This window comes from Melopsittacus undulatus, chromosome 3, assembly GCF_012275295.1.
Source record: "Melopsittacus undulatus isolate bMelUnd1 chromosome 3, bMelUnd1.mat.Z, whole genome shotgun sequence".
Lineage (NCBI taxonomy): Eukaryota > Metazoa > Chordata > Aves > Psittaciformes > Psittaculidae > Melopsittacus > Melopsittacus undulatus.
The window spans coordinates 10,860,885-10,872,761 of record NC_047529.1 but is presented as its reverse complement, the minus strand read 5'-3'; the positions used below and the strand labels follow the sequence as shown (position 1 = coordinate 10,872,761).

Sequence of the window (11,877 nt, the reverse complement as noted above, 5' to 3'; positions counted from 1 at the left end):
GAGAATGTCACTTGTAAGGTGAAGCACAGCCTGGTTTTCCCTTTATGCACTCTTTGCTACAACAACTGCCACCAGTTGTGGTGTCCACTTTCAGTTTCATTAGAGCTTTATGCGATTCCCCAGTCACCCTTCTTTAGCATCCTAAGTAATTGTCAATCATCAAATTGTCCCTTGGGTTTTAATGACTACATTACCCAGCTCAGGTCTCATGACACAGGCCAGCAGCAACCTCTCTTCCTGGAGAGAAACACTCCTTCTGTTTGCCAGCTTTAATCACACATGGGAGGACATTGCCCTTTGTGTCATAGCTCTCGAGCTACTTTAGAAGCCAATGGCAATAAAAAACAGTTCATCCTTACCAATGTGCTTTTTGAGTCCTTAAGAGAGCTCAAAGAGATTTGTGAGACATGAATTGCTTCTGAAGAAGCCGTGTTGACTCTCCTGAGGTAATTAATGCATTAATTACATCCTATGCTATAGTTTCTGGTCATTTGAAAGAAAGAAACTCACTGAAGGCTCTGTTTAATGTCTCTGGAAAGGCAGTGCAGCTACCTTGGTCCAGGAGCTCTTGCGTGAGAGGATACAGAACACCTTCAAGGGCTCCCTGTGCTGCACAGCCTTGCATCAATGACTCACCTTGCCTGGACCCCTTAATCCACACACCAGTGGATTTAATACCACTGTATTAAAGGCAGCAGCTTATGGAGAAGCAGTGACTAGCAGGGCTCTTGGGAAGAAGAGCATTTAAGTAGAAGGGCACTTCAGCACCCAAGTCTTCACCTTCAAGGGTTGATGAAAGCATGATCAGTGGAAGCACCTGGCTCCAGCAAGAGACCAGGGCCAGTGCAGAACCCCAAGCACAAATGAGGCAGCAGCCAGGACAGTTACTGCAGGTGGCTTACAGATGTAGTGGGATTTGCTGGTTTACTCGAAACTAAAACATGACAAAAGGAAAGAGGAAGTGCATGACACTGGTTTAGTTTTGTTAAATGTAAATGATAGCACACACTGTTTTAGACAATTTAACCTTTGTAATAGTGTTGCAATGAATTCAGCATCTGAAAGCACCTGCCATGCAGAAACACTTCCAGATAGCAGTGAGGCACCATCACCTCTCAAGTAGGCACAGGAAGTGGAGGCAGTGGTCTGACAACTCAGTCAATCCACATTAAGGCTTCCTGTGGTGAAGCCACACGAGAAAGCCCCAGTCCAGAATGAACTCATGGTATCAGTTCAAGTGATTCTATCATTACTCAGGCCTCTCTTTGAAGCAGCATCTTCACCCCAGAGCAGGTACCACCTCCTCTGCACATCTCACCTGCATGGCTACAAACCGTTCTCCAGCAGGAGGCATCCAGCCAGCACAAGCTGCACTGCACAGCGCAGGGAAAGGCAACCCACGGCTCCTGCCTGACCCAGATCTCTCTTGTCTTATAGGCAGAGCAGGAACAGCGAAGCTGCTGCTATTGTGGGTCACAGACAGAGGCGGTGACACAGTGACTAACTTAATTGAGACAGGGAAAACCAGGGCAGAGCCCCAGATGCTTTAGTGTATGCAGAAAGGTGAACGCATCTTCCGTTTCCAGAGCTACAAACAAAAATTGGTTGAAGGCTTGCATTTGTGTCAGAAATATGCAGTCCCTCCTCCTCTCCCCCCTTGGGTATCAAACAGAGCTGACACAGCACAGGTGGATCTCCAGAGCTGTAGCATCTTTATCATGTGGGAAAAGCAGCAGGAAAGGGAGCAGTTGCTGCCTGTGGGATTCCTGCTCACACCACAAGGGCTTGCAGAAGCCAAACACTGTATGGCCAGAGGCATGACAGAAGTCTCATCTCTCACCTTAAACCTAAGGAAAATTAGCTACCAAAGGAAAACCATAAAGAAGTGTCTGTGTAAGCTTGTATAGTGCCTGTTGACAGCCACAGGACCGAGCCACAGCTCTATCACAAACCTGTACAGGGCTGTTCAGCTGAAGGACCTTTTCCTGCACTGGTTCAGAGTCAAACCAAATGAAGGGCACAGATTCAATGTGGGCCTGTGAGCAGCTGAGCTGTGGGAGTTTCGGAGCAGGAGAGGTTTCCAGACAAGCATCTGTATTTGGAATGGGAAGAAATAGAGAGCATAAAGCAGTTGATACAGGAAGGACAGACCAGCAGATGCCAGATCCTTTTTTCTCCATTTAAAGTATCTGCTACAACATGCCAGAGGTCTCAAGCCACTGTGCCCTATGGGTCTGGGTTTCCTGATGCTTCCAGTGGTCTCCTAAAGTGTCTCCATGCAACAAGTCCCAGCCGAACAGCAAAAATGAAGCAAGTGATTGCCAGCAGAACAACTAGAAAACAAACACAGAAGCATGTTAATGCATGAGAAAGTCAGTCCCTCTTGTCGTATCACAGGAAGCATTCAGGGAAAGAAGAACACAAGCAACCCCCTGTACAAAAGCCACTACCCCCCATCAATTTCACTGCTACCCAGTCAAACACCCAATGCTACCCGATCAAGGAATGTCTAAAGGGGGGGGCTTTTATGGACACAGAAATAAAAATGCATTACATTAACAAAACACTCCAGGAATAGTTGAGCTATATAAAGAAACATGCACTAGTTTGGGAAAAACACATTCCTGACCTACCAGCCAAACAAACTGAACCACTAAAGATGAAGTTTTGTTGGTAGAAATGCCCCATTGCAGGAACACAGTGTGCCAGATCACACATACCCACACATTCCTGGTGGCCATAACCATCAGGAGATGTCTCCAGTGCCCTCATGCCTTTGGCAGACAAGCTCTCCTAAGTCCTGTTGGGCTCTTTTGGGCATTACCAAGTTCCAGCTGCCCTTACAGCCAAAGGGAACACACACTGGAGTGACTGCAATGGTGCCAGTCCAGACATTAGCTTTAGCCACTGGTCCGTAGCAGCTTCTGCTGACCTTACAGTGGGAACAGGCATCTCAAACTGCTGCAGCAGGATCCAGAGCTCACACAGCTCAGTCTCTTTCATGCCAGTGTAACACCACTCAATGGCATAGCTTTTGCCAGCCTGATTACACAGTATTTGGACAGCTTGAGCCCTTTTACAATGGATGACTACACTCAGCTACAGTGGCATGCAGCAACCAAACAATCCTGGGAAAACTGAAGGCTAGCCCAGTTCTGCATAGGAGAGGAGCATGTACAGAGTTGTGAATTGTGTAAATACATCCCCCTCTCTTTGGGTCAGAAGCTTATGCACTGATCCTATATCCTAAATGATATAGGATAAATGGAAGTCCACAGCCTTCATCCCAGCCCTCCTCTTCCTTCAGCCCACCCTGTGTCAAATGCAGCTACAGAGGACCCACGTGGATAGTGGAGAATTGAAGGATAAACATAAGTGAACTTGAGGCAACACAAGATCTGAAGCCAGCCCCAAGGCTCATGGGCAGTGATTTCTCCTCTACTCTTTCCTTTGCAAGATTAATACCTCCTAATAAATCCCTCTAAATACTACTTTCCAAGAGACAGTTCTAAATACTGCTTTCCTGCCCTTAATAAACAGGAAAGATCCAGAAATGTTTTCTCTCCTCCTTTTACAAGAGTTGGAAACAGCCCAAAAGACTCACCTATAAAAACACCATTCGTTGTTGGGAATGAAAACAAGAAGTTCTTGCATGCGCTGCCAGTCAGAGCTGTTATGACCACTGGGTAGACTGTGAGGTCATAGCGGACATACTGGTCAAGGACAAAGTTTTCAAGATAAAACCTGTGAAGAAAAAGAGGCAAAGTAAATCTTTTCTCCATACTTTGATTCCTTAAAGGAATTAGACAAAGATTATTTTCCTTTTGGCAGGCCAGTTTGGACCAGAATCCCAAATTGTTCATTTACCTAAATTCAGAAGATAATTTCTTATTAGAGGTTTAGGTGGAAAAGCCATGTTTCATATTGTTTTCCATATCAAGCCCTCATATGTAAACTTAGGGCAGGCTGGGCTCACCAAAGCAATCTATTCCTGGCCCACAGCATGTGCTTATTAGCATTGCTGAGGGTCACGGAAGAAGAGCTATGCCCAGGGTCCTTGTTCACCTGCCATGAATTATAAGGGGCCATTGTACTCTGTGCTGGTACATGGACAGACTGGGAATGAATTGGCACAGATAGCCCAGCCCATTTGTGAGAGGTTGGAAGGGTTTGATGGGAACCCATGAGGACGCTTACCATATTAGTAGGCTGAGACCAAGGATGCTGAGACAAGCAGTCGTTGCTGTCTCATTGACCACGTTCCACTTGTAGATCAGCACAACGGCAAAGTTCAGCAGGGTGGCAATGCTGGTCCATGTTGCATACAGCGCCAGCCCATTCTGGACCTGCCAAATAGCACAGCAAGATCACAACCAGTGGTAAAAAAAGGCAATTCCCAATTGCCTTTTGTGATCCATAGGTACTTGGGCAATTAAACCAGCCTTCTGGACCTAGCTATGGGGAAAGCCCCTCAACACTGAGAAGGGTTGAAGCCTTGGCTTGCCCAAAGCACCCCAGAAATCCACCCCAGCTGCAGAATTCCCCATACAAAGTCCTGTAATCCCATCATGGACTTCCCATCCACACCCCAAAGCATACAGTCTGCCTGGTTGCCCAGCCCAGTTGTTGCAGGCTGCTGTAACTAACAGACAGAGAGCTTTCTGGATCTTAGCAACCTCCCAGCAAATATCTTTGCTGCATGGAGCCTGAAGCAGGTACTAGCAAGGGCTGGAGTCACTCCTGAGCAAGGATGGGGAACCCAGCTATTCCCATTTCCTGTGTTACAATGCAGGAAGCGCAGTACAATGGTGTAAAGAACAGCCTGCTCCCAGTTTGTACCAAGAGATGCAAACACATTTCCAGCAGGGCTGGTAGGAACCTTGCTATCCAAACCCTCCCAGCTTTGCAGACTCCCCCTTCACCAAAAACCCTCCTAGCTCCTTGGATGAGCATTTTAAGCTTTGTCACTGAACAATGTCAACATCAAGCAAAGGAATCTAAGGTGGTTAAAGCACATATAGGCATGGAAGGAACTGCAGGGCAAGGACGGGGTCAGGGTGGTAGGTTTGAGCTAGGAGAGAGGAACAGGGGAGGACCAAAGGAGTGGTGGAGTATATTTGTATTCTCCATGCAGTTTGCCAAACCAACGCCCACTCTTCTCAAGAACAGCAGAATCATCATTTTCTTCCAGAATCTGGCAAAACTCAAAGGCAGATGCGCTTGAAACCTTGAGCAGTGTACAAGAAATAGATAGCGTCTTGTAATCAGCTACAAGGGACATCATCAGCTACAGAAGCCACCCTTAGCAATGGCTTTTCCCTCTGCAAGAAATATTCTTCCCATACCAAACAGGTCTGGGCTGAAGTCTTCATACTTCACTGGAAACTTAATTCTGCAGCAGGTGGAGAAGTGCAAGGGATATATTGCTCTGAATCCCATTATCATAGAAACATAGAATCATAGAATCAACTAGGTTAGAAAAGACCTTTAAGGCCAAAGACCAAGATTATGCCCAATGAGAAAGATGCAATTAAGCTTGTGTGCACCTGCAGCAAACACAAAGTCAGCGCAGAAGCCTTCCCTTACCCATCTCCTGCCATTAAATCTTTCTTGGTACCTGCAGCACTGCACAGAGCTCTTAGCATTTACCAACAACCACTTCTCAAATGTCACCTACTAGGATGCGGATGAGCCAGAGCTCAGCTTTGTGGCCCTTCACAAGCCACGAGGAATGGGCGTTCAGGGCTCGGTGTGAAATGAAGAGGCAGACAAATGTAGTAACAGTGAGAGCTACCAGGATCACCAGGGCTGGGAGGAGGCATCTAGGACAAAGAACATACACACACAGCATACATGTTTTCAGTGGTGTCTTAATGCCTTAATTCATAGCTTTAGTGTTTGCTGGCTTTAAGTTAATCAGCCTTTAATAAAGGTAATCACTACATGGAGCCTTCATTTTAACATATTGCTGTTCTACTCTGCTCATCACAAAGTTATTGTTTTCCTGGCTGCAACTGATTTCTTCACCTCTTGACAGTGGTGTTATTATAAGCCCTTCATGTGACCATGATTATGAAAACAAACCAAGGCAAGGAGCTTAACTGTATTTATGAAGAGAGGCACAGCTCCTGTCTTACCTTGTAGAGGAAAAACAACATGGAACAGCGGCAGCTTTAGATCTTAGACTTCAATAACCAACCCACCTCATGGGCAAGATAATATTGTGCCAGACTTTCATGAAGGCTACCTTTAGCTAAGGCCTGCCTTGAAGTTTTACAGGTCTGATTAAGTGTTCACACATAAGGGAGGGGCAAAATAGGGTATTCAGACAGTGTCAACAAGAGGTTTAGGAAGCATTTGTAACAAAAAGCAACTTACTCTCGGTCCCACAGAAACAGCCATGTAATATTGAGGCCATTATTGAGTATCCACACTGCATAAAAAGGTATTGGCAGCAAGTCTGGCTTTATGTAGACACATCCAAATTCATTCCTGCCAGGAAAAGTGGTTATGGAGAAAGGCATTTTTCTTTCGCATTGACTAATCAAGCTTTCCTGCCCTCATTTTCCTCATACTAACAGAGACACTACACTGGAGTTAAGTTCAGACTATTCCCCCCCTGCATCCTTCTCAGATACACAGTCCTTATGGCTTTCCCCATCAGAACATTGTCCCACAATACAGAACTTGCTGGTGTCTGCACATAACTAAGGATTGCTCCACAGATACTGCAGAGCTTGTGACACTGGTGGTGGTAGCAGTGGAGTGATCATAGGATTTTAGCTCGGTTCCCAGGGAGAAAAGGCTTATGGGATCACAGTGTGCGTGCATATGTATGTACACATTTTATGTGTGCACACATACATGTATATGGACTTGATCACTCTTGTCCAAACACATACATCATTCCTCCCTCAACCTTCAGTGTTGCCAACTGAGCAAATTCTTACAAGTCATGTGAAAACAGCAGATACTTAAACTAAGCAGTCCATGGTCCCCCTTGACAGAAGAGCTGCAATGTAAGTGTATCCTACAGAAGACATCACAATACTACAGATATTATATGGTAGTACCTGAGGCAGTTATTGATCTTACAGCCCAAACACTTCCCAATGCGAAATCTCTGATCTCTAACAGCCAGTAACCTCAAAGCATTAGCTCCATAACTCATTAATTTTGCCCCTATGGATTCTCAGCCTCTAGCAGTGGGTAAATACTACTGGGTAACAGCCAGATCACATGAATCAGTGGAAACCAGGCCTCATGCTTTGTAACATGCCCACACATTCCAGCAGTTTGTATACCTCCAAACTGCTTCTCAGCTTTGATGCTGAACCTAAAAGATGCTGAGCTTCAGCATGTCAAAGGGAATGACAGTGGGTTTACTCTGATTAAGAGGCCCAAAAAAGGGAGTAGGAGACTGAACTACGAAAGGGAAACACCACTATCCCTTAGGTGCACCATAAGCAGGGTAAATACCTTTGACATATCCCTGACAAGGCATAGAGAAGCCAGGCAAGCTGCCAGGCATAGATGACATTCCAGATGAGGAAAGTCCATCCAGCTGGTGTGAAGTCAGTGTTGTACTTGGCCGAGATGTTTCCAGGGGTTGACCTGAACAGACCTGTGGTAGTGAAAGTCATTGCAGGTAGAAGTGTTACTGCATACCAAGGATGGGGAAAGACTCCCAAATTCCCTCATCCTGTAATCTTCCTCAAGGCTTAGGTCACACCTCAGTGGATCTGAGGGAGATGAAAGGATGCCCAAGGTGAAAACAAGCCATGTGCTGCAGTTGGCTCTCCTTCAGACACCCGTTACAGAATCAGTGTCCCAATGGGGATCCCTGAGCACCTTCCCTCTGACACAGAACCAGAAAAGCCAGTTGCATGCAGAAACCGGAGAGAAGCACAATGCCCATTTCTGACAGTTTCAGCTGGGAAGTGTTCAAACTGGGCACCACTGCCCTCAGTAAATACATAGCAGCTTTCACCAGGATACAAGGGCAGTGTATGCAAAGATTGCCTTTCACCTGCCACTGGATTCAGGTTCACCCAGGACAAGACCATTATTTGGATTTCAAGGACTGGATTTCAGTCCCCTGGCTGTGATTCCTGGAGGATGCACCAGCTGCTTCCATCTTTCAAAGATAAAGGTGTATTTGGAGAAGCAGTGAGGTAACAAACAGGTCTAACCCACCTAAGGCACCATAAACCATCAAATTATGTAGTGTATGAAATCCACCTCTGAACAAAGCCAGTTTGTTTGCATCACCTTTGAATGTCCCAGTGGCGTTCCCAGCGTTCAGTATCACTACAGCCACAAAAACAGCCAGAGCCAGAAGCATCACCAGAATCTTCAGCTTGTGCATGGCATCCATTTTATCCTGCAACAAATTACAGGTATTTTTTGGCTATTCTGATGCATGGATGGGTTTGTTCCATGTCCCAGAGACTGCTTTAGAAATTGCATTGTAAATTCCCCAGTTTTTACTGCTGACTTATTTGTGGTGCTGTTATAAGAACCAAAAAGGCCTTGCATGGGCTAGGAGCATCTGCCTTTGAACCAGCATCCTCTTGACAGTGTCAGCAGGCCAGAAAATTGCCCCAAACCAGCGCAAACCACTGATACCTCCCCAGAATCCTCTTCCAATAACTCAAGGATTTATAATGGTAGTGTCTTCAATAGTGTCTCATGGATTTTAGGTCTGCAAACTCTCCCCAGCTCATTGGATCACTTCATGGACCTGGAAAAACCTGTCCCAATGTCTGAGATTTTCTGTTAACAACCTTCACCAGCCCCTAGGACTGCAATGGCTCCCCCATGAGTTTCAGGTGGGGAGCAAACACTACAGACACCTAGGAAGGCTGCTGGGTTCTGGACAATGATGACCCACAGAAGCAGAGAGACCTTGCTAGGCTGCAGAATTGAAGTGGGAAGCCAGAGTGCCCTGTGAGCAGCCTGCTCTGCCATAGTGCAAGAGAGAGCTTGGGTTTGGCTAGGGATGTATCGCACAGGGTTTAAGACCTAAATAATTAGTAAGTGTAAGAGCGATCCCATCTTATCTTACACAGCTAATGCAGTTTTAGTGAAGAAAACAGCTTATCAGCTTTGCCCACTTTAGGAAGAAATATGAAAGCCTTAGTCTTGGCTTTGCAGGCAGGTACCTTTGGGTTTCAATGTAGCTTTTCACATCCGTTTCTACTTGCTGCAAGTGAGATTTAAAGGCTTTAGCAGATCTCAAAAACTTTACAGGTTATACAAACTACACACTACAGTTTTTCAAGGTTTGAACATAGCGACTTGAACTCTCTCAAGTGATCTCCATTAGCCCAGCATTTGTTCTATCAAGGCAAAGTTGTATGCCACCTGCAAGAGTAAGCATGCATGCATCCACACTATAGGCAACAGCTTTATTTCCCCCTGACAGTTCAGCACTTGAATGGCCTTCTCTATACAATGGCACTTCAGTGCCTTCCAGGCATCGGATAGTAACTGGAATGGCAGGAATAACTGAGTTGTTCCAAGCTGCTCAGCGCTGAACTAATAAATTCCAGTCCCCGCTTCAGTGGATGCTTTATAGTTCTGGGCTTTGTTCATGGGCTGAGCTGCATCCAGACACATCACAAGGAAGTGGGAGGGGAGATTCTGCTTTCTGTAAATCCCCACAAGCTTTTCCCTTTCCAGTTCCATCAAAACAGAAACCCTCCTTTAAAAATTAAAATCCTATGTGGAAGAACTCATTTAACTCAAGATGCCAAATCCCAGTTAGATTTACATCAGTCAAACCCCAAAACAGTCTTCAGTGGATACACAGCAAGCTCTGAAAAGGAAAAGCCACTTGCACTATTAAAGATATCACTTCTGTTTCAGGAAATAACTGACCTGTAGATTCCAGAAAGCAAGGAAAACGTAGGATTGGAAATATCACTGCACACTTCTCCTGTTGGCGTATCCTTTCCTTGAACATTGCCTTATGGCCACTCCAAAGCAGCGCATGGCAATAGATGGTCCTTTGATTTCACCGTCAGGCTAAATCTGTGTTCCCCTGACAGTGCTGTGATTGAATTCAGCACATTTCTCTTTTGTTAGCATATTTGGAAGAGATTTGATTACACAGCTTCACAGCAGCCTGTACTCACTTATGGAAGTCTAGGAGGAGAGTCCCATTTTAAACCAATCGATAGTTTCACTACTGTCTGCCACCTCCTGCCTCCCTCCATTTATCACCAGCAGTACACAGCTGCAGTACTTCCCTGCCTGCAGTTGTCACTCACAAACACCCTTTAGAAGAATCGGAACACTACTCACAAGGATCCACACAGGCTCTTTGGCAGCGTCTCACAGCTGTAATTCAGCCACCACCAGTGCTGAGGAGTCTCCGCTGCTCACTCTTATCTAAAGAGAGTTTAGTCAACTTTCAGCGGGTCAATAACCACACATCCATGTGAAACACAGCACTTGGACACTTCCTGCCTCAGCTGCAGCCTCCAATTGGCTGAAGCCTCCCCAGAACAATCACTTTTATCTTGCATAAGGGCTTACTTAACGAGGGCCTTTTGTAACAGGCAGAGCAACGCAGGCTCCCAACTTCCTGGCACCACAAGCTAACGAGTGTGTGCTCCCCGGCTCCCGTCTGCTTTGTCTTTCCCTGTCTCCACCACAAGGAGGGAAGCTCAGTATTCTACTGCAAAACACTGCATCTCAAGCTGAGAGCTGGGGCAGCGTTCCTGTGTGGGAATGGGGACAGTCAGAGGGATAGCGGCAAGGACAGCCTGGATGTGGGGTTTGGGGAAGCTGGAGATTTAACACATAGCAAGGAATGGATCCTGTGAGCAGCTACAGATCTTCCTATAGCCCCAGATGGAGCTGAAAGTTAAGCTTCTCTCAAGACTGGGCACTTGGGACATTTTATAGTGCTATGAGTAACTTCTTGCACAGCAAGCACATGTATAGCTATCCTTATTTTTATACTTCATATCTACTCCTTGCAGGACAACACATACTGATGAAAATCCCTGGACCTGGCCTTAACGCTGGACTTTCAGTAACTACTATATCTGAAGGACTCTAGAAACCCTAGGGAGAATCTTCCTCATGTCAGAGCCAGAAGGAAAAGGCAGGCAAGGAGATAACCCCCAAACCTGAAGTATTACATGGGGCTTTTCGAACATCTATTTTAAGATACTATTTTCAAGCATTTTGTACAGGTGAAGTTTTTGTTCACAGATACAGAAAAGGTTCCTGCCCCCCATTAACAAGCCAGCCCCACAGGAACAGAGCAAGCCACACTAGCTGATCAGTCCCCACCTGCATCTCTGCCTGCTACAGGACTGCAGCCTCACCACATCCACTCCATTCATTTTATGTTTCTGCTTGTTTCCCCTCAAATTTCAATGACTATGGCCAATCAAAAACATGCTTCATCATCAAGATGCTCCTTATCTTGTGCAACTACAGTGCCTACCAAGCAGTCTTGCTGGGTACTCTGCACATCAAATATAAAGGCAGTAAATAGACTAGCACGTATTCTAACCATTACAGGCAACATCATGGGGCTGGGAACAAACCCTTCTGGAGCTTCTTTGGCCTTTGGAACAGGAGCACAAAGCTTACTTGAATGTGGATTTGCCAGCTGTGGAGAAGGACAGGGCATCCAGCCAACACAGCCATTGCCTCCTATCAGTGTAGGTCTGCAGTCCACCCTTTGAAGATATTCTGATGAGGAAACCAATGGCTTAAGCGTGATCATTTCATATCAGCCAGATATTGTGCTCTACACACTGATCACAAACTGCTCATGAATAACCTGTTCCTTGAAGAAAACTAAGGCCTGTGGTGACATTAACATCCTTCCTGTTTTCACTTTGTGTATCCCAC

General features: G+C 45.9%; 1 protein-coding gene across 1 annotated transcript; it reads right to left on the bottom strand.

The window, feature by feature from the left end:
* Positions 1 to 360: 360 nt before the first annotated feature.
* Positions 361 to 10,576, bottom strand: LOC115946242 (uncharacterized). The gene is made up of 8 exons (XM_034060810.1): positions 10,309 to 10,576; positions 8,272 to 8,383; positions 7,480 to 7,624; positions 6,379 to 6,492; positions 5,678 to 5,822; positions 4,198 to 4,346; positions 3,605 to 3,744; positions 361 to 2,333 (listed from the first exon to the last, which is right to left on the bottom strand). Exons 2-8 carry the CDS (start codon positions 8,375 to 8,377, stop codon positions 2,227 to 2,229), a joined length of 906 nt encoding a protein of 301 aa, XP_033916701.1. The 5' UTR covers positions 8,378 to 8,383; positions 10,309 to 10,576; the 3' UTR covers positions 361 to 2,226.
* Positions 10,577 to 11,877: the final 1,301 nt, after the last annotated feature.